The sequence below is a fragment of the Anguilla anguilla genome, chromosome 3, assembly GCF_013347855.1.
Source record: "Anguilla anguilla isolate fAngAng1 chromosome 3, fAngAng1.pri, whole genome shotgun sequence".
Classification (NCBI taxonomy): Eukaryota; Metazoa; Chordata; class Actinopteri; order Anguilliformes; family Anguillidae; genus Anguilla; species Anguilla anguilla.
In genome coordinates, this window is record NC_049203.1 from 6,106,016 (window position 1) to 6,127,500 (window position 21,485).

At 44.8% G+C, this 21,485-nt stretch overlaps 1 protein-coding gene across 1 annotated transcript; it reads right to left on the bottom strand.

The window, feature by feature from the left end:
* Window positions 1-6,655: 6,655 nt before the first annotated feature.
* On the bottom strand, window positions 6,656-20,958 carry sstr1b (somatostatin receptor 1b). Its single transcript, XM_035407503.1, has 3 exons — window positions 20,599-20,958; window positions 12,255-12,524; window positions 6,656-11,298 (listed from the first exon to the last, which is right to left on the bottom strand). Exon 3 carries the CDS (start codon window positions 11,197-11,199, stop codon window positions 10,087-10,089), a length of 1,113 nt encoding a protein of 370 aa, XP_035263394.1. The 5' UTR covers window positions 11,200-11,298; window positions 12,255-12,524; window positions 20,599-20,958; the 3' UTR covers window positions 6,656-10,086.
* Window positions 20,959-21,485: the final 527 nt, after the last annotated feature.

The following is a 21,485-nucleotide window of genomic DNA, read 5'->3' on the forward strand; positions in this document are numbered from 1 at the left end:
TTAAAAAGTCATGAATAAAATTTTAAATAACCTCATGGATGGCTGTGAAGCTGAGAAAGAGAGAGGGGCCAAAGGAGAGGAAAAGGCAGCTGGGGAGCTTTCAGAATCTGCTGAGGGAGGGTTTCAACAACAACAAAAAACGAACCAAATTTATGTTCATAAATTGGTCATGATGCTTTTATCTCACGTTTCGGCCCCCTGAAAACAGATCCATGGCTTACTCCCCCCCCCCCCCTCCCCCCCCCGCCCCCCAAATCCTTCTTCACTACCTCCCTCCCCCCCCCCCACACACTTCCTTCGCTCAGCCCCACTCATGACTGATACCAGCTGGGTTCTAGTCTGTTGGCTCATTTTAGTGTTAATGGGGTCCTGGGGTAGTCCTGTGAAAAAGCATCGCTTACCATACTGTTTCTATTTAACACATCACTAAGGCTTTTTTTTTTTTTTTAGCAATATTTCATAGCTGGATCTACTGTAAGCTACTTTAAGCTTGAAAATAAACTTTGGAGGTCTTTATACTAACAAGATGGTTTGGTCTGTACACTTAGGACTTGATTTATTAAGCATGTGCAAAAAAACCTTGCAGCACAAGCATATCCAATAACGTGACCAATGATTGGTCATGGTATTTTTTTTTTTTTTTTTTTTTTTGCACCAATCATAGATTGTGCTAGTAGTTTTGCATGTGCCAAAGGCTTTTGCACAAGCTGAAGGTCTTTGTAAATCAGGCCAATGCTGTTGGTGTTGGCACTTCACACGTCAGTAAAATGTGCATGTGGGCCCAATTGGGCTCATATGTGCTCTGCAAGAGTTGAATTAACAGTGGACATCTTATTGCGCACTATGATTCTTAATCACGAATACATGTGTTCAGTTGATAAATGTTCAGCCCTCAAGCGCTCTTCATGAACACTCATGGGCAGCAACACGGAATGGGAATTTCCTGTTTCCATTACCAGCTGGTACCACCTGAGCTGAGAAAGCATTGAAGACGGACGGAAGTAAAAGAAAGGTTGGAGCTCACATGGTGACCTAACGACAAACCTCCTTATCTTTTTTTTAATTATTGGTTTTTTTTTTTTGTTTTTGTTTAAACACCCCTTTCAACCCCGGTCCCTTATTGCTCTCTTGCCTCATAATCTCTGCAAGCGATGATATTTCCGACAGCTGAATTTCATTTCACGAGGGTGCAGGTGGTCCCAGGATCAGGACTGAAATTCTCTTAATTTGATCGTAGCTAATGAGCAAAAGGGGGGTGGGGGGTCGAGGGGGGGGGGGGGGGATTAATTTGCTTTACCAGTTCCTGCTGAATGACTCCTTGGAAACCGTGCATAAAAACGACGACGCGTTACGAAGGCCCCAGGCAGAGCCAGATGTGGCTTAATTCAGCGCCGGCAATAAAGCCGTTTAAAAACAGAATTCCTCTCAAATTCTTTTTCCCTCGGGGTCCAGGATCAGGATTCCTGATCCCTGTGCAGGTGTGGGCATTTTATTGAAGCTGCTGTTGTTGTTTTTTTTTTTGGCCGAAAGGGGGGGATTGGGTAGACAAGGTGGGGGGGGGGGTAGATTAATGGCTGCCTGCTCTGCGTTCATCCTTCTTTGTATTTCAATATCGGAGGCGGCTCAGCCTGGTGCGTTATCTCCTGGTCTCGCCATGACTGATGTTACTGGAGTCATTCACGCATCCTGACACTTTCAGAGGACGCACTATCGGCTGTGAGAATAGCTCCTCTAAATTGCTTTACCTTATCTGAAGTAGCCCAGATTAACATTTCTGCATATCGTACTTCTAACCCATGTACCCAAGGAGTCACGAAATGCTACGTCACCCATAATTAAAATTATGACATAATAATTGTCATGCAAGTGTCGTAAATGGATGCGTGGGACTGGGTTTGAACCGGTCAGCTGAAACGACTTTCAAACTGTCAAAACAAAGGTGGCTTGCCCCCCCTGCTAATTTCTTGCGCTTCCAAACAGCTAGAAATCCTCTGGAGCATCGGCAAAAAAAAAAAAAGTCTGTTACTTCAGTTAGTCGGCCAGAAATATCAAAACGTGCATAAATTTAGTTAATGAGATTAAACCATGCCCAACGTCAATTTGGATGTTTCACATAGCAGTGTTTTGAGTTTATGAATTTAAGATTTCGCGGCATGAAACATATTCAGTATATTTCTAATGAATGCATATTTCGCCCAGCCTCCTACACACAAAAAACATTTTTGGCCGACTCACGATATTGTCATAAATAAAATCTGTTCTTTTAGCATCCACTCCTCACAAAATGGCACATTTAAAAGAATGTTACCAAAGTGATGTGAAGCATCCAGTGATTTGAAGCAAGTTAGAAAGTGGAACTTCAGAGATGCGTCCCATTGAGTTATGGACTGATCGGTGAACCGAACAGGCTATGGATCCAGAAGTAATCTCAGCAATTACCTGTTTTGTCTGATTCGTAATTATATGATACACAGATTGCCTTCATTATCACAGGTGCAAAATTTAAGCATCGAACAGACAGGAGTCACACTTTTTTCATCTGTAATAAAAAAAAAAAAGAAATCAGCAGGGAGAAAGTTTCTGACAGAGCAGCATAATCAAACCAAAAACAGCAGTACATTTTTATTGTGTTCAATAAAACGTTTCATTCATTTACAGTCCTAGACGCAAGACTGTTAATTTGAGATTTAAAGTTCTATCAGTTACTAAATTAAAAATGTTTTTTGTTAAATGCCACACTTTACACCGAAAACAATTAAAAACAGATAGCAAATCTAAAGGCCCAGCACAGTTCAGTCAGAAGTACACACGACAGCACACAGGAGAGCACAACCAAAAATTAACATTTTGAACTGAGATTTAAAAAGGAGCCATTTTATATACAGTATCGAGCACCAAGATACTGCTTGGTAGCCTGAGGCTGAGAGAATCACTCTAGAGCGCAAATGGCATTTCACATTAAGTGAGTCACATGACATTGCAGGCGTAAGCTGTAAAAAAAAATTTAAAAAAAAAAAACGCACCACTGCGCAGAAAAAATAAAATAAATTCTGAGGTAAATTCTTAAAAACTGCAGGCGAGCATCCCTGACATCTCACATCAAGTCAGCTCCAGAGGTGATTTATTATATTGGAATATAAACTTTTATTGTTTGAGGTGTCGTGTGGGTTTTGTTTTATTTGTTCGTGCTGAGATGAGATTATGGGTATCTGGCATCTGGAAGCAGTGAGAAACGGATACTCACAAGCTTCAGGTCAGGTCTTTAGCTTGGGCTTCCATATGTAAGCCAGGTTTTGTCACAGCTTAAGTTAAGCTTTTTTGAAACACATTACAACCTTGGCTTGTTGTATTTTTTTCCGCTTTATAGCATGCATTTTTATCCATGCATGTGTAATCCAATTATACAGCTGGATGGCTGCAATTGAAACAATTTGGGTCGAGCACCATTCTCAAGGATACAATGGCAGTACCCAACCTGGGATTCAACCCAATAACCTTGAAAGTGTATGACCAGTTCCTAACCTGTTATTCCCTACCCAGCTAATTTTGGTCTTTGAAATAAACTCCATGGGACATGCATGACCATTGAATAGACTCCAGCAAAGAGTTAAACTAACTCTTTCTTGGCAGTTTATCTTTTAGCACTCTCCAAGAGTTGAAAAGAAACTCTTGATGGAATTACAATATTACTTCCATACAGAGTAAGATATCACTCTGAGTCGATTTTAACATGAACTTATTTATACTGTCAACAGTCAACACATCAACAAGCACTTTAGAGTTTCCAGTCAGCATGACCTGCATGTCTTTGGACTGTGGGAACCTGGGGCCTTCCCGCTGTGACCTTCCCACTGCCACCAGAGCAGTAGACTGTTAAACTTCATTGTTAAATAATCGTACCCTGTCATTCCCTCGAATTTCCATCAGGTGAACCCTGAACACAAGCAGGAGCGCAGGTCTGAAAATAAACTCTGGAAATTTTATGCTTTTCACACTGTTTTTTGTCCAACTGCAGATTTTTAAATCTAAGCGATTTGTTGTGTAATTGCTTTGAAGACTTACTTTTTCCACGAATGGTTTAGTTTCAGAGAACCTGTCAACACTCTCAGCAGTTAGGAACCCTCTGATTTAAATCAATTTAAAATGCAGCCTCTTTTTATTCCACGTAGCATATTTAATTGATGCATTAGGCAAACTGACTAATGGAACATTCTGGGATGTGAATATTTATTCATGGCATGCATGGAAATTTCTGATGTAAACGGGTAAATCGTCCCACAGTAGCCATTAAAAGAGTGTAATTAAGAACAATTAACAGCTCGATGCAATTTATGGGTCGCGATTTTCTGATGGAACAATGACCGGCATAACCCAGGGGACCACAGGGCAAAGCATTATGGGAGAAGGGGCAGCGGTATTGAACTAGTCATTCAGGACAATTTTGTTTTCCATTTGCTTCATGCTGTTTCGCCTTTGTTACACACAGACTGGAGGAAAAGACAACCCTCAGACAGTGTGCTGTAATAGTGTGAAATAATGAGTGTAACAGTGTAAAAGTGCAAAAATGCGAGAAATTGTGATAAAGTAAGTGTGAAATAGTGCAGTGGTGTAATAGTGTAAAATAGTGAAACAGTGTAAAAATGCGAAAAATTGTGATAGAGTAAATGTGAAGTATTGTGGTAGTGTAGCAGTGTAATGCTGTAATAGTGTAAAGGTTTGAAATACTGTAATAGTGTTAAATTGTGGTTGTGTTGCTCCACCCCTTGTGTTCATTTAAATATATCAGCCTGCTGAGGCAGTCTGCCTTTGTGTATGTGAGAACTCTGCAACACACACACACACACACCGACAGACACACACAGAGGCACACAAAACAACCTCCCACTACACAAATACACCTACATAAACACTCACATAAACTTGGATCTCATTCACATTCACATTACACAAATTCAAACACTTTTTTTTTTTTTCAGACAAAGCTAAAAACCATGCCCACATATATGCTCATACATGTAAAAATCCACACAACATATACCCCAAACTCTCTCACACTCACACACACACTCTCAAGAAATTGTAACACACACACACACACACACACACACACACACACACACACACCCCAGCAAAACCACGAGCATGCAGCATTCAGGTGAAACACATTATCAGGACGTTATGTTTCAGCCTAACACAAGCTCTCACCTCCACAGTGTGCACTACACACCAAACACACTGCTGATCCAGAACATGTGTCACTGGCCAGAGGCAACTGGTACAATATAATATACTATATTAGATAAGTTTAACAAATATGTTCTGGCTCACCACACAGAGCAAAACAACAAAAAATGATGTAGCAACAGCACATACTTATGTAAATCAGCTGCTTTATTTTACTGTCAAAATGTTTTACTGTGCAAAAGCCAGCCTTGGGGAGCAATAATGACTTCATGCAAGCTGCCCCAAAACTCTGGGCATTTAAAAAAAATAAATACATTTTGTTTCTCCCGAAAGCCGCATTGGGTAGGAAGCTCTGTGCCCCGTCTGTGCAGTCTTTTGAATACAAATGGCTGATTAAAACAAGGCGGAACAAAGTACGGCCCTGTGCAAAGTTGGCCCCGGTGAATAGATTAGCATGATAATATAACGGTCCACAATGGCAAATATGGCCTTCCGTGGCAAGGTCACCTCAGACTGAATAAACAATTAGCTTCTCTCAGAACCTGACGCAAGAACTAGTCTCTATCATCCACTAACACTTCCATGGCATGTAAAATTGTCTGGAGTCACCCAGGCAAGGAGAAGCAGAAGAATGGCCATAGATCAGGCGCAGGTTGAATGAATGATTGATTGATTGATTGATTGATTAATTGATTGATCCCAATTACATACTTTTTTTTGCTGTCCTCTTTTAGGTCGAAGGCACAAAGTCAGTTTCCTTGGAGCCAGACCCCCCTGTGTCGTTAGCGTCGCTCAGAAACCAACCTGGGTGTGGTGCTGCTCTTTATTTTGCTCCCATAGAGACCCTGTTTTTGGGAGCACACGGGGTACTGACGGTGGCCTCAAGCGATTCTCCATTTAACGCATAATTCGTAGGGCGGCCATAGGATGATGGCATGTTATGAAATCGCCCAAACATTCCGGATACTCTCCGGCTGTTATTTTCTCCACAGGTCCTCATCTGGTTTCAGCTAGTTTCATCTGGTTTTCGGCTTGGACCCTTGTCCTTTGCTCTGTACTCGCTCTGAATTTTTACATTTTTGTGTTATGGAAATGTTATGGAAATGGAATATGTGACTACGAACCAAAGCTTTCTGTTTATACCTTAAGGTGATTTGAACTAATCGTGTTGGGCTCCGTCAGGTCAATTTGGCGCACTTCTATTGCCCGTTTAAGGCAATCTTAATCCTAAACCCAAGGGCACTTGGATCTTTACTATCTTTTTCTGTACAGTGGAATGCTTGCATTCAATTAACTATGTAACACTGAAAATTTACAGTTCAGGCATTTGGTGGAAACCATTTAACAATGTTAAATGCTACTTTGGTAAATTACTTTAAACCAAAGTGTCTTAGAAAAGGTGCATTTGACATCATTAGACAACCACCAATAGAGCCAATGATTTTATTTTTCAAAAAGAGCTACAAGCATATCAGTCAAATCACATCTATGGGTGTCCAGAAAGAAGAAGAACAAGAAGGAAAACTAGTCGAGCAGAGAGCCATGGTGCTTTCAGCAAATTATTTGGACAGAAGAATGAGGCTCCTTGAATCTTAAATTGAAACTGTGTTGTCAGCACCTTGATGTGATTTGAACCAACGGCACTGTGCGACTATCGAAAACACGCAAGTTTGATTGGTTCATATAAGTGAACGACTGCATGCGATGATCCGTTACGCAGCCTATGAGGACTCACTCTACCATCATTACTTGTACAGCTTGGCGTTCGTGGAAAAAAGGCTACCTGTCCAGTAAACGCAGACGATGCGGAATCCAACTGCTGTGTGTTGTAATAGGCACCCCCACATTGATGGCAGTGGTGAGGATAGTGTCCATCAATAACTGAACAACTAAAAACATTTTTTAAACAACCATATTTTTCACAATGTTTTCTTGGGCATTTGTGAAACCATTGCAACCAAGGATTAGGAAGTGTAGCCTATGGGTAGTAGTTAGCATTATTCCTATTTATATCCCCAGACTCAAATGAAATCATTAGTAGATAATGATTGGTTGATGGTTAGTAAACAGTTAGTTAATGATTAATAGTCCTCATTAGGTAGGGAGCTGTGTCAACTCAGTTATGTTATATTATATACTCATTATTTAATGTGTGGGAGCAAGCAACACAGCATCAATGTTATTTTTCCCAAAATGTATGTGAATTAAATTAAGGTTGTCAAAATGAATCCAGAAAAATCCTCCGTCAAGACATTCAATGTTTGCTTTAATGAAGGCAAAGAATAACAGAACAATTAACTCCATATTCCACAGAAGTTGATTTGAATAAAAGGGAAAACTCTTAGGGGAAGAGATGAAAGCCAAAAAAAAAAGCCTGCAAGGATGAATCTTGAGATAAGTGTGGTGTCAAAAACAGTCATGTCAGACAGTTATCACAAAGCAACAAACATTACAGCTCTGCTCTTACTGTGGAATGCATTTTAGAACAAACACTTCATGGTCACTGCCGATTAACAGATTTAAGCAAGTGTTTCTTCTTGAAAACAAGGAAATTATGTACTGTAAATGAATAAAGCAGCATTTGCTTAAAATCTTTATTTTATTTTTTATCCTCTCATGTTTTAAATAGTCCCATGGAAATGAACGTGTTACCGGAAAACTAGACAAGTCCAGTTGGGGGGGGAGGGCTGACATATGTTTCAGATTTTTGCTTTTTTGTAAATGCATGTCGACCAATCTGTAGGCTACATGTCTGTTTTATTGTGTTCAATGTAGCAAATGGCATTCAGTGAAGTATACGACAGGAAGTGTTGAAGGTGTCATGTGACACTGCACCAAGCCACGCGTGGCACACTGTAAACACCTGCTTACGTCGTGATTGGTGATAATGTCGAGTACAGCAGTCCAACATGTGCTTCGTATCAGAGTTACCCCCCTTTCCGCAGTATCCCCCAAGGACATTAAATCGAAGCTGTGAACTTGATTTTGCCGAATCAGCAGCTAAGCTGAGCCAGCCGGAAAGGCTAAATCAAAAGAACTTGAGCGTGATACTGGGTTGTTCTTTCGTAATAAGGGGGTGCGTGTTATTTAGGATGTGTGTCGGTTGGGGTTGGGGAGGGGGGGGGGGGGGTAGGGGGGTGAGACTGGAGGGATGTCTTCCCCCTTAATCAGGAAGAAAAGAGGGAAAGATCGATTTGTGTTCAGACTGCAAGCGTCCCCGGGCTCACCCGGGCTATTCCAGGGCAGACGGTCGCACCCTCTCGAGCGTCTCACTCCGTACAGTGACTGCAGTGCAGGCACTTTTACTGAGTCTGAGAGAGAACACGCGGTCAGGAAGGAGACCACGCTGGACGTCTGCTCAAATAACACGGCGATGGGGCCGACGCACTTCCCCGAAAAACAGGGACGGGGAACCAAGATGAAGGAACCAGTCGGGCTTTTCAGAAGACATGCGATCGCAGACCGTGTCGGTGATGGGAACACGGCTGTGGGGAGAATTGCGACAAATAATTTGTTGAAAATGCCGAAAACGGGCTTGAGGTTTTAATCCGGGCTTATGTGTGTGTGTTTTTTTTTTTTTTTTTCTCGTTCAGGCCTGCTTGTAAACATGACGCACGGAATGCGTGGAGATCGATAACACCGAGAGTTCTTTTTTACGGTACGCTGACCCTGAGCGGTGCTGAATTGCTGTATTGGTTAGCCCAGCTGGGTAAAGATAATGTTTCAATAATGCTGCAGTGCTTTATCTTGCACTGACAGCGTTTATGCAGCAGGAAAGAGGCATTTTTCCCAGCCTGTGTGGGGAAGGGACCCACAGAGCAGATGTGTTTATTTAATGCCGGATCGTTGCGTTAGCATCACATCTCATTACTGTTAGGGGGCGGGACTGTCGAACCCTGTTCCCGGAGGTCTACCGCCCTGTAGGTTTTCATTGAGCTGCTAATTAGCATCAGATATAGGATCAGGCATGCCTGATCGGGGTTGGACTGAAAACCTACAGGACAGTAGATCTCCAGGAATAGGGTTGGACAGCTCCACTTTAGAGTTTTGGACGGTGTTCTTTTCCAAATCTGGTTCAGGACCCTGTCCAAGGGGTAGTGTGGCAGTGCCTCAACCTGGATTGGCGCCCGCAATCTCCTGGCCACGGCAATTTTTGTTTCGTGTTTAATGCGGCCAGACACACTCCAGCCCCAGCCAGAAATCTGAACTTTATGTGTTTGGTCTGCTGAGTAAGCACATGGCAGATATACTCACTGCGATCATTCCCAGCTGCCGGGCCTTAACCACTCAAATAAACAAATGTACACAAATGAATAAATAAATAAACAAGCAAAGACAAATGTTGTGGAAAGGGCTTTTTTTTTGGGGGGGGGGTGTTTGGTTGTCATTGTTTCATTGATCTGTTTGTCAGCCAGTTCCTCCTGGAGCTCAACGGAAATACAGAGATCTATAAGCGCGTAAATGTCATCCAGTGTTATGGGGCTTTGATACTGTACTTTGGTTTAAAATGAAGTGCAAAACAAAAAAAGGTCTTCCTCACTGCAGCGAATGAGATTGCACCACTGCACATGGTCACAAATAAGCTGATCGACAGGCCAGTAGTACTCATCAACACTCTAAACAACATTCAGGCAGTCTGATATACCCTGAAATCACTGAAAATGCTCTCAAGGGGTTGCGCCTCAAATCAAGTCTATGTCAAATGAACACACTAGGTTTGTCCAAAGTTCAAAATAAATAAGGTCAGTTGTTCATAAAAGCGCTGGACTTGCGCTTCGAAGAAAAAACAACAAAAAAAACAAGCCTGGTTCATCGTGACGCTCGACGTCCCTTGTTATCAGACGAGCGTGTTCGAAAAGGTCGCGCTACGCAGGTGTGTGTTCTGTCTACCTGGGGCCCGGATCATAGGGTGGTGGTGCGGGAGGTGCAGGTGCCGTTGCGGTAGGCCACGTCCGAGGCCAGGCAGTCGCGGGGGAAGTCGCGCGGGCCGCACGTGGCCTGTCGCCGGAGCGCCACGGCGCAGTAGTCCACCTGCTCCGCCTCCAGGCCGCTCTCCAGCCAGCGAAAGCAGACGATGCGCTGGAAGGAGCGGCGGAAGTTGTCGGAGACGAAGCCGTACAGGATGGGGTTGGCGCCGCTGTTGGCGTAGCTGAGGATGACGAAGAGCTGCGTCACCATGGGGTCGGGCGGCCGCCGGAACACGCTGACCAGCTGGACGATGTAGAAGGGCATCCAGCAGACCACGAAGACCGCCACCACCAGCAGCACCATGCAGGTGATCTTCTTCTCCGAGCGGCGCCGCTGGAGCCAGCCGGCCTTGAGCCCCACGGCGCGCATGCGCGCCACGATCAGGCAGTAGCACAGGCAGATGGCCACCACGGGCAGCAGGAAGCCCAGCAGGAAGGTGTAGACCACGAAGGCCGCCGACCACGACGACTCGGGCCACAGGAAGTTGCAGTCCACGCCGCCGTCCTGGGCGGGCACGGTGTCGGCGAAGACGATGATGGGCAGGATGACCACCAGCGAGAGCCCCCACACGCACACGTTGACCACCTTGGCCACGGTGGGCCGGCGGTAGCGGGCGGCCTTGATGGGGTGCACCACGGCGATGTAGCGGTCCACGCTCAGCACCGTCAGGCAGAAGATGCTGGTGAACATGTTGATGCCGTCCACGCTCAGCACCAGCCGGCACATGAGCGAGCCGAAGGGCCAGTGGCGGACCGCGGCCGAGGTTGCCAGGAAGGGCACGCTCAGCATGAAGAGCTCGTCGGCGATGGCCAGGTTCAGGATGTAGATGTTGGTGGCCGTCTTCATCTTGGCGTACTTCAGGATGACGTAGATCACCATGGCGTTGCCCGTCAGGCCCACGCAGCACACCAGGGCGTAGATGGAGGGGATGACGATCTTGCTGGCGTCGTGCTCCTGCTCGAAGTCCTCGTAGTCCAGGGTGGAGTTGAGGGGCTGCCCGGTGGCGAACGGGCCGTCGTCCGTCCCGTTGCTCGCCGCCGCCGACATCCCGGCTCCTCCTCGTCGGTCGCTGCCTTCCGCCGGCTAGGGCTCGCGGTCGGTCATGTAAGGGGGACGAGCCGCCAACTGTCAGTGCCTTCCCCCTGTCTGTGGATATGAACGCAGACAGATAAAATCGTTGGAGCCACAGCCGCGTGATGTTTGCGAGCCTAGTGAGAGAGGACGTGCACAGAATAATCAACTGCCCTTTTAATGATGTACGGCATCCTCAAACGCACCGTACTCTGGTGTCAATACAACCTCTCAGAAGGCTGTCGAATGAATACCCCAGGAGGGCGATTCCCAAGTAAATAAGGTCCGCTGTTCATAAAAGCACTGCACTCCCAAACTGGAAAAAAAATAAAATAACATAAGTTCTTCACGGGTTGTCAGCTGCACTGTCCATATCTTTACATCTGTGTGCAGACATCTCTAAGAAGTACTTTTCACTGGGGCAAAACACGTAGGAGGGAAGGAGCACAGAGGTTAGCCATCTGTAAGAATGCGTTCTATCAAGTGATTTAAGATCAATAAGAGTTCAACCAACCATTCATAATTCATTTGTTTCTCTCTCAGTTAGACAATAATGGGCTTTGTGCATTTCACATCACATAAAGTTTTTTCAATAGCTGGCAGGGAAATTTGTCTCTGATGATGTTTGTTGCCCTGCCCTGATGTTATAAGAAATGTTAATCCGTGACTGCTAATTGCAAAATAAATGAACACACGCGTCGTGCGTGCATCTTCAATATGGTCGGTCTAATGCAGTGCTAACCAACCCCGTTCCTGGAGATCTACCGCCCTGTAGGTTTTCATTTCAACCCTAATTTGGCACACCCGATTCTACTAATTAGCAGCTCAACGAGATCTCGAACAGTTGAAGGCTGCGTGCTGTGTTAGAGTGGGAGTGAAAACCTACAGGAACGGTGGATCTCCAGGAACAGGGCTGTTTACCGCTGGTCTAATGCATTTTATTTTGTGAAGGCCTTGACATTGAGCAGTATTCAGTCACAAACTGGCCCTTTGAGATTTATTTTAAAATACACTTTTTAAAATTTTGTTACCTTTCAGTCGGCAATCTGTTGAGTGGTCCGCACATATGTGTCGCTCATTTTTCAGGCGTCGGACACTTTGAACATTTATGAAGGTTGTTTCCTGCCTTGGGATGATGGAGTTCTTCTCGAACCTTGATTTAGAGGTTCCAAGGTGGGATCACGCATTTAACCAATAGCCATGCTTTCACTTCACTGATAAACCCCGGTAACCAGATGGCAAAGAAAAATGTTCCTGGATTTGGGGGACGCAGTGCCGGCACGTCGCTAGGGACACGGGACCTGGAACGAGGAAGAGGCACAATTTCAGGAGCGTTCCCGAGAGGAATCACAAAGGGTATCGGGGATATCAATCAGAAATTATCGCGCGCCATAGCGCCGGACGCACAGCTACACAGATGGTACAATTTTAAAAAATGGAGTTCGACGTGTTAGGTGAATGCCTGCGAAAAATTATTGCGTTTAAAAATAAAAAAATAAAAAAAAGAAAAGTCCATCCTTTGACCGAACTACATCCGGCTGTGGTCAGGGTTCTGATATAATGGCTATAAAGTGCATAATTGACCATAATTCCCTGAGGTGGGGGTGGTGAGAGAAAGGAAAGTGTGTTTTTTCTGACTCATTGAGCAACGGTGATCACACAGCTGTACAGGCTGTGAAGTCTTCCGGCTCAGTAACCATGGAGCTTAGCAATTGGTAGGCTACAGGGCGAGAAGGAAGATGCAGGGGACTGACTGGGTTTCTTTCAGAGTTACGAAGAACGAAAAGAAACATCACAAAATGGCATTCCTGAAGATAATCCTGTTGTGTTATAGTGCACTCAGAGCAGAGGACAAAGCCCTTGTTGACAAAGCCCTTGTCGGGACTTACTAATACTAATTACTGTGGCAGAGCTTAGGAAGGTGTAGTAAGCTACAGCCATTTTTGAGTTTCCCTATGCAGCCAGGGTGACATGCAGAAAAAAAAATGTTTCCTGGAAGAAAAAGGGGTTCAGGGGGCTGCTGGATGGCTTGTTTGGTTAAGGTATACGAGTATAGATGAGCCCCACAATCTCAGCCTCGAACCCGTACCATGCCAGTGCCAGCCGTGGCCGGTATCGGGCAATGCACAACTGGCGATTACATTGCCCAGGTCATAGGAGGGTTTGGTAATTATGTGGGGGTCTGCGTTTCATTGCTCTCTAGCGCCCCCCTCTGGTTCAGCGGGTGCCCGTTAACTGCGTGTCAAAGCTGTATTTGAAAGGTCTTCCTGCGACTCCACTCTGTGCAAAACTTGGCTGCAGTCCGCGATGTGAAAACAAGCAGCTGGCAACACCACATTTTTCGGAGGAGAACCGCAGATGCCTCCACGCTCTCGGCAGTGGGGTTTACACATGAACTCGGCTGTTTGGGTATCCCAAATTAGGGTAGAATTGGACATAATCGGCCCCATATTGGACGCCAAATGTATTTGTTTTTTTGCATTTTTTAGGATGGTTGTTTGGGGGCGGGGGGGGGGGGGGAGGCAACACAATATCTTTTGCCATCCCAGTCAATAACTATCTATGACCATGAGCAAAAAGCAGAAAAGAATGCTAATTGCAGGTGTGGTCTGAATATGAACTCACAGCAGAATGCTGTTTGTTTCCTCCAGTCTCAGCATTGACAGTGTAATCATAGTGTGCCTCCATGATGGCATTCATTACACAATGGGACTAGTGTCACGTCAGGGAAGTGAACGCAAAACTGATATACTTAAACAAGCAGACCACACTCACAACAAACACAATGAGAGGAAAAATGACTTGAAAAGTGATGCACAGGATGACAGAGTTTCTGATGGTTTGATGAAACCAAACAATGAATACATTTTTAAAAAGTGGCACTGGTGCTATGCAACGTTGTTTTGATGTACACCTGGCATACTAGTGTGAGCTGATGTGCATATCCATGGTACAATTTAGAAAGATTTATTTTTACATGTCACACAACAACAAAAAAAAATGTTATATCCATAGAAATCTGGGTTAATGTACTGCATTTATGTGTAGACAAATAAATATGCTCAGCACACACACACACACACAAACACACATACAGACACACGTACGCACACACACACACATGCGCAGTCGCGCACGCACACAGGCACGCACACTCACACACACGCGCCCAGAATTTATGGGGACGCTATCTACGGCAACATTATTCATCAGTTGCAAATTGATCACATTGGCTAAGATTGGGCCGACCTTTTCGAGAGGAGAGAAAATAAAAAGACAAGATTGCCTGCAGCGCTGGTAGGAAGGTTTTACTGACAGATAAGTGAAGGGACGAGAGGAAGGGGGGAGAGGAAGGAGAGGAGAGAGTCAAACCAGAGGGTCACTGAGCACCTGCCCACAATACGAATGAGGAACTCGGGCACAGAGTGACGGCCATGTTGACCGTGAAATATTGACAGACAGGCAGAGAAGCATCCTGCTGCCCTGTCCGACCCCTGCAGAGGCCGGTGAACCAACCGGTTCTGCTGTGCTGTTATGCTGCAGCGGGTGGCAGTTAGAGAACTTGGGTTTGAAAGTTATACCTTAACTGACTCCGAGAATCCTACCTTTTTCCTGTTTTTTTTTGTTTGTTTGTTTGTTTGTTTGTTTGTTCATTTTTTAGTAAAATGTCACCAAATGTCTTTGTGATTGATGTAAAAAGTGCTGTGCAAATACAAGTGGTGTGAACTTAACTGAGGGAGACATAGCCCCCTAGTGGCCAGTGACAGAAAGCCCAGTTTGTGGCGGCTTCATGCACAGATCCTATATCTGTGTGTGTATGTGTGTGTGTGTGTGTGTGTATGTGTGCGTGTATGTGTGTATCTGTCTGTATGTGTGTGTGTGTATATGCATGTGTGCATCGGTGTGTGTGTGTGTGTGTGTGTATCTGTGTATCTGTGTGTGTGTGTGCGTGTTTGTGTGTATCTGTGTGTGTGTGTGTGTACAGGTGTTTGTCTGTGTGTGTGTATGTGTGCATATGTGTGTGTGTGTGTGTGTGTGTGCGTACAGATGTTTGTCTGTGTGTTTGTGTGTGTGCATATGTGTGTGTGTTATGTTTTCACTGGGTGGGGGGGGGGGTAATAAAGCTAGTGTGCACATCTATGATTTGTGTGTCTGGTGTAAACCCCCCCCCCCCCCCCCCCAATTAAAGCCTGGGGCCGGCGGTACGGCCGGTGCGTCTCTGCGCTGAAGCCCGAAGAGCGGCTCTCCTGCGGCTGAAGAGCGGCGGCGGCGTGCGCGCTGAACATTCCGCATTAGCGATGCGCCGCACGGCAACTCCCCGCGGCGCTATTACACTTCTCTTATTACTCATCCCCCCCCCCCCCCCCCCTTTCGCCCGCGAGGTGTGGGGGCGGCGGCCCGGTCCTCCGCCGTCTCTGCTCGTCGCTATACGCGGAGATACGGGGTGGGGGGGGGGAATATTTTTAATGCGTGTTATAAAAAGCGAGGTTTAAGCTATAAGTAGGGAAGTAAGGGCTTTCCGGGCACAGCAGTCCTTCATCCAACCGTGGGGGTGGGGGGGGGGGCTCAACGCTCTGCCGGTTCCTGAATTGGACTTCCGCGGTGAAAACCTGCACGAAACTTGTCATATAGGAGCTCAAATGCAACACGAGTGTGAAGCACTACAGGCTGGTGCTGATAGAAAAAAAGGCCGTAGGCTGTAATGTTGTTAGCCTAGAAAGCAATGGCTGACATTTATGAGAAGGCAGCTGTGGGCGCAGGGCAGGCGAGGCTAACTGACAGCGGCTAACGCTAACAGCCTTCAGCCTGGCGAGATTAACAATTAACCACAGAACTTGCCCTCACTGACGCTGTTCAACACACTGTCCCACAACTTCCCCTAAACAACGGAAAATTTCGGTATCTAACCTCGTAACAACATTTGGAGCCCTGGAAATATATTTTATAGCCTAAATAAATCATTGAAATTAGACATCCATCACATCACAAACCAAGATGAACTACCACCATTAGAATGACTGTATTCTACTCTATCCAAAAAAAAAATCTAAATTTTCCTCCTGAAATGTAGGCTTCTTAGTGGCATGGTGTAAGTTCAGTTTGGGTCAATAGCTGAGCTATTGCAGGTTTGAGTCTAGCACCAGGAATGGGGTAAGGTTCCAGTTGGCTTTGACCCCAACCCCAGAGGTCAGATGGGTCCAGGTGTTACGTTTTCGTAAAATCAGCTCAAACAAAGTGTCTTGATGCACACAGGCGCTGTGTGAGGAAGGGGGGGGGGGGGTCTGGGCACTCAAAAATATTAGAACATTTTTTGGGGTGGTGGGATATGAGATCTTATCGCGGGACCCAGAATGCCTGGTGGAGTGTGTGCACCTGGGTACATCCCTTTGCAGTGCAACTTGAATTTCCAAATTGACAACAGGGAGAATATATATTTTTCAAATGAAAAATTAAGTAGGGAGCATCACATAAAATATTCGTCACCGTAGCTGGTGAAAGACTGCTGGATACCCAGGCAATATTTTTGTGGTGAAAAATCAGAAACTGAAATGTTTTCTAGCCGAAAAGGACAAAGCTAGGTTATCTCCAGGTAAAACCTGAGCTATATTGGTGTCAACCTAGTTTATCTTTGGAGTTAACCCAGTCTGTCTCTCAACCTAGATTTCCACTGCTCTAGACATCGAGATTCCAGCTTTTGCTCACTCGGTATGTAATCACACAATATTGTCTCTCATTCATGGACATGGAGTTTGATTACATAATGCTGTCATTTCTTTGGTAGTCACTGTTGGAATCCGTTGGTTGAATGTTTGTGGTTGGGTTTGGGAAAACTGTGAGTGGTTGTTAGCCAATAGATCACTCCTCCTCAACCGACCTGCTGCCCCCCCCCCCCCCCCCCCCCCCCCCCGCTTTGTCACTAGTCCATTTTTCGGGGAGGGGAGGAACAGGCAACGAAGGACCAGAGAGTATTGGCAGAATTTCAGGTAAATAAATGGGAAGGCCACGCCCCTAGATTTTGGGAAGCGAACGGGGCAGACCTGTGCGAATCGTACGACTCGAGGGAACTTGCAAACTCCACGCAGAAAAGCGATTCAAGCTCGGTTATCGTCTCGCTGTGAGGTGACAGTGCTATTCACTCCACCACTGTGCAGCCCCCACTGCTATGAGATAACGGATTTAAAAAAACAGTATCTGTGCCTGAAACACTGCTCCAGATGCCGAGCACTGTAACTGCCTTTCAGGTGGAATAAAACACGTTCTTGGAAGAATTTATAGGAACTACTAATATGGAGGTTAAAAAAAATATGGTGTTAACTGAGGATATAGTTTGTTTTGGTCATCAAATTGTTCACCTTGGTTTTTAGGCATTAGCAAAAAGCTATGGTCTGAGACTTTTTGGAGATTTGGTTTGGCAACAAAATACAAACCATGATCAGTTATCAAAGACTCTGACCAAGCTGATCATGCTGAAAATCTGCCATTTTTATTTATTTTATGCCTCTGCCCATTTTGAAAAGCCTCATGCGCACAAAACGTACATCCTTGGAAAGTCGTGGTGCAATTGTGGTACACAGATACATGCTATATTTAACTGTGCTCTTGAAAATAATTGCAGTTTAGCCAAGTGCATCAGTGCTGAATGCAAAAAGGTTGACTAGCAAGGCTAGCAGCCATTTATATCTCTGGAGACAGGCATTCAGAGATGAGGGCTGGACTCATTTTTTTCATATCACCGCCCACGTCACGGCAACAGAACAGGTGGTCCAGTTGACAAGTGGTCGGAGACAGAGTGACGTCAGCAACTGCCATCCGACTAACTGCTCAAGCTGCTGATAAACCCGAGGAGACACAACTCAGCCATCCCTACAGATCCTCGCCCCTGCTGGGATGTAAATTTAAAGCTCCCGATTTTCCGGATCGCTCAGTGTGCAACCCACTGAAGCCCGGTGTAAACGCAAATGATTCACTCGTGCCTTTCAACTGCACTGAGCGCGACAAGATTTCTGAAGAAAGGGCAAAAGTCTACTTAACTCAATCGACCAATCAGCTGCTGGGAAGAGTGAGAGTGATGTAGAACATTGACCAGCGCAGATAAAGCAAGGATGACATAAGATTCCATAGCCTTTTTTGTACTGTATGTTTAACCAAAATTGACTTGCTTATTGACAGATAAACAAGGCGAAAGCCCATTAGGGACAAACACAAACACACGCACGTATACACAAAAATCAAGTGATGTCATTATTGTATGAATATTATATACAGTATATATTTCATGTGTACATACATACATACAACCATACACATATATATATATATATATACAAGAATGAATATACTGTATTTGTGATGTTCCTACATTAGTCCTTCGTCACACTTGGTAAAAATCTGATAATGGCAATTATTATGAAAAACTCAGAATTGGTACAACTGTAAAACCCTGGAGGAAACCTCAGAGTCACAGACTTATCTGTCAACCAAATGGGGTGCGAAATCAGTAGCGTATGCAATTACTTCTTCAAGCGAACCCCCTTATTATCGGTGCAGCACAAGGAGACAAAGAAGCTTGTATCGGCCTCATTAATGAGGAGCACAACGTGGGAAAGTCAATGGGGCTTCAGTGTTGCCAAAGGCCAAAGATAGCCCTTTAGATTCTCTGAAAAACAGGTGCATCTTCTGGAATGCCAAAATAGGCAGAAAAAATAAATAATAAAATATTGTAATGAGTTCTCTGTTGCTGTTGGTCTGGTAATTGTTTATTAGAACTTAAGGTTAATAGCTAGGAAATGTGAGCTGTCCCTTTTTGTATATGGCTACAGTGATGGAAACAACAATTCAGGGCGACGAGTCTTTGGCATGTACTGACATCCCTTCCAAAGTTAGACAAATGTCTCAGATTTTCAGATACAAACGTACCAATCGACCTCCAGTCCTGCTGCAGTCACATCTCTGCAGCTCTACTGTAGAAAAATAATCTTCCAGGTAACGGCCGGCATGCGCTCACACTAGACAGTGGCTGACAGTGGTGTGTTGACACTCAACTATAGACCAGACCTGGGTCAAATACGTATTTGTTTTGGATTCAAATACTTTTCTACGCTTTACTGATCATGTCTGGTGTATTGGAACCAATGAAATACTCTCAAAAAGTGCAAAAACCCCGCCTTCTGGTCATACTGGCAGGCTCAATTACATCAGGCAAGGTCAGTAGAGCACAGAAAAGTATTTGAATCCAAAACAAAAATACATATTTGACCCAGGTCTGCTATAGACTGGTCCTGGCTCTAAATACATCCGTACCTTCAGTTAACTGTCTGACCTAAAGACACCCGGGTCCATTTGAAACATTGACATTCTGATTCCTCTCTGGTTCTTGTTTTCGGCACAGATTTGGGATTTATCACGATGTGAAGTCAAACCCAATCCTCAACGTGGACTATTGGCACTGGTGCCTTATCTTAGATCATATCGCTGGGTTTATTGTGGAATAAACATCATTTTTTGTTAACAGTTGATAGCACTGTCATTCTATCTAAAAATATAAAGGCACACGGTAGGCACAGTACAGCAAAGACCAGAAAAGAGGTGTAAAAAAAAGGTGTAAAAAAACAGCAAAAGACTTATAATGTTTAGATTATCCACGCAATTCATATGAACGCTACTGCTTAGATTATAAGTATAAAATCAGCTAAATGGATTTTCCTTCATGGGCTCAGGTTATGTTATGTCGTGTCCATCATTTTGTTCTTCAACAGCTTTTGGGAATACAGACGTTAACATAAGGTGGTCTAAAAAGGTTGAGCAGATTTTTAAAAACTGATCATCCCCTGAAAGTCTTCTCCTTTTTGTGAAATATTAATTGTACTCAACTTAATCAAACCAAACAACTATATGTATATTATAACCAGAAGGTCGTAGGTTAGCCTCCGAGATTGGACACTGTCCTTGTTCTCAGCAAGGTATCTCTTTCAGATACATACAGAAAACTGCACTTCAGTATATATCCAGATTTATAAATGGATGCAATGAAAATGCTATGTGTAAAAAAAAAAAGAAAAAAAAAAAGTTGTGTAAGTCGCTCTGGATAAGAGTGCCTGCTAAATGGCAGTCATGTAATGTATATCCCTGCACCAGTCCCTCATAGCTCTGTGCCTCTCAGCCTACAGAAAGCATGCTCACAGCTCCCAGCCCAGACAGGTGATAGCATTCTGCTACTCAGCACTGAGATCTATACAGGGAAAAAAATCTAATCTCTCTGATCTCCTCTGTGCTCATTCTGTCCACGTTATTTTAAAGTGGAACGCAGGTAACCATCACGACATACAGCACATTTCACCTGGGCACCTTTTCTAAGCGAAGGAAAGAATGTCCTACCTCATCTTCTGATCCAGGTGGAAGATGCTGACGGAGTGGCATTCTGATCAGGGCTGGAGAGGAAGAATGGGATCGGAGACCGAAGGAACTCTCCTCCTTTTGTGCTGAAATTGTTTAGAATGGGCATGGTAGGGGGGTGGAGGAGGGAGAGCAAACCTGCTTTAAACAGGCTCCCCTTTGTCCCTGTCACATTGTTTGCAATACATCTCGCAGCACGTTAATCCAAGGTACCTACCACTCACACGATCTCTGTCTGTTTCTCTCTCTCTCTCTCTCTCTCTTTCTTTTCCTCTCTCTCTGTTTCTCTGTCCCTCTCAGTGCGTCTCTCTCTTACTCATTTGCGCTCTCTCTCTCTGTGTCTCTCTCTCTCAGTCACACACAGACACACACACACACACTCACACTCACAGAGACACAGACTCATAGACACACACACACTCACGCACAGACACACACAGACAGATGCACTCACACACACACAGAGACACACAGACACACACACACACGGACACACACACACACACACAAAGACACACAGTCACATATACACACACTCACTGAGACAGACACACACAGAGACACACGCACAGATACACACACAGTCACACACACACACACACACACACACACACACAGACAAACGCACAGACACATACACACACTCACAGAGACACACACACACACACACAGTCTTTCAGTAGGGTACCTCAGTTTCTTGCGGCAGCCTTCTCTCATCCCCAGCCCCCCCCCCCCCTCGGCCCCTCCCTGACTTGTGTTAATTGATCATGAGCTTGATTACACAACATTAGCTTCTGTAGACCAACCAGAAACAGAAAACTGAAGGAAATATAATAACACAGGCTAATGGGTATTCTGTGTGTATCTCT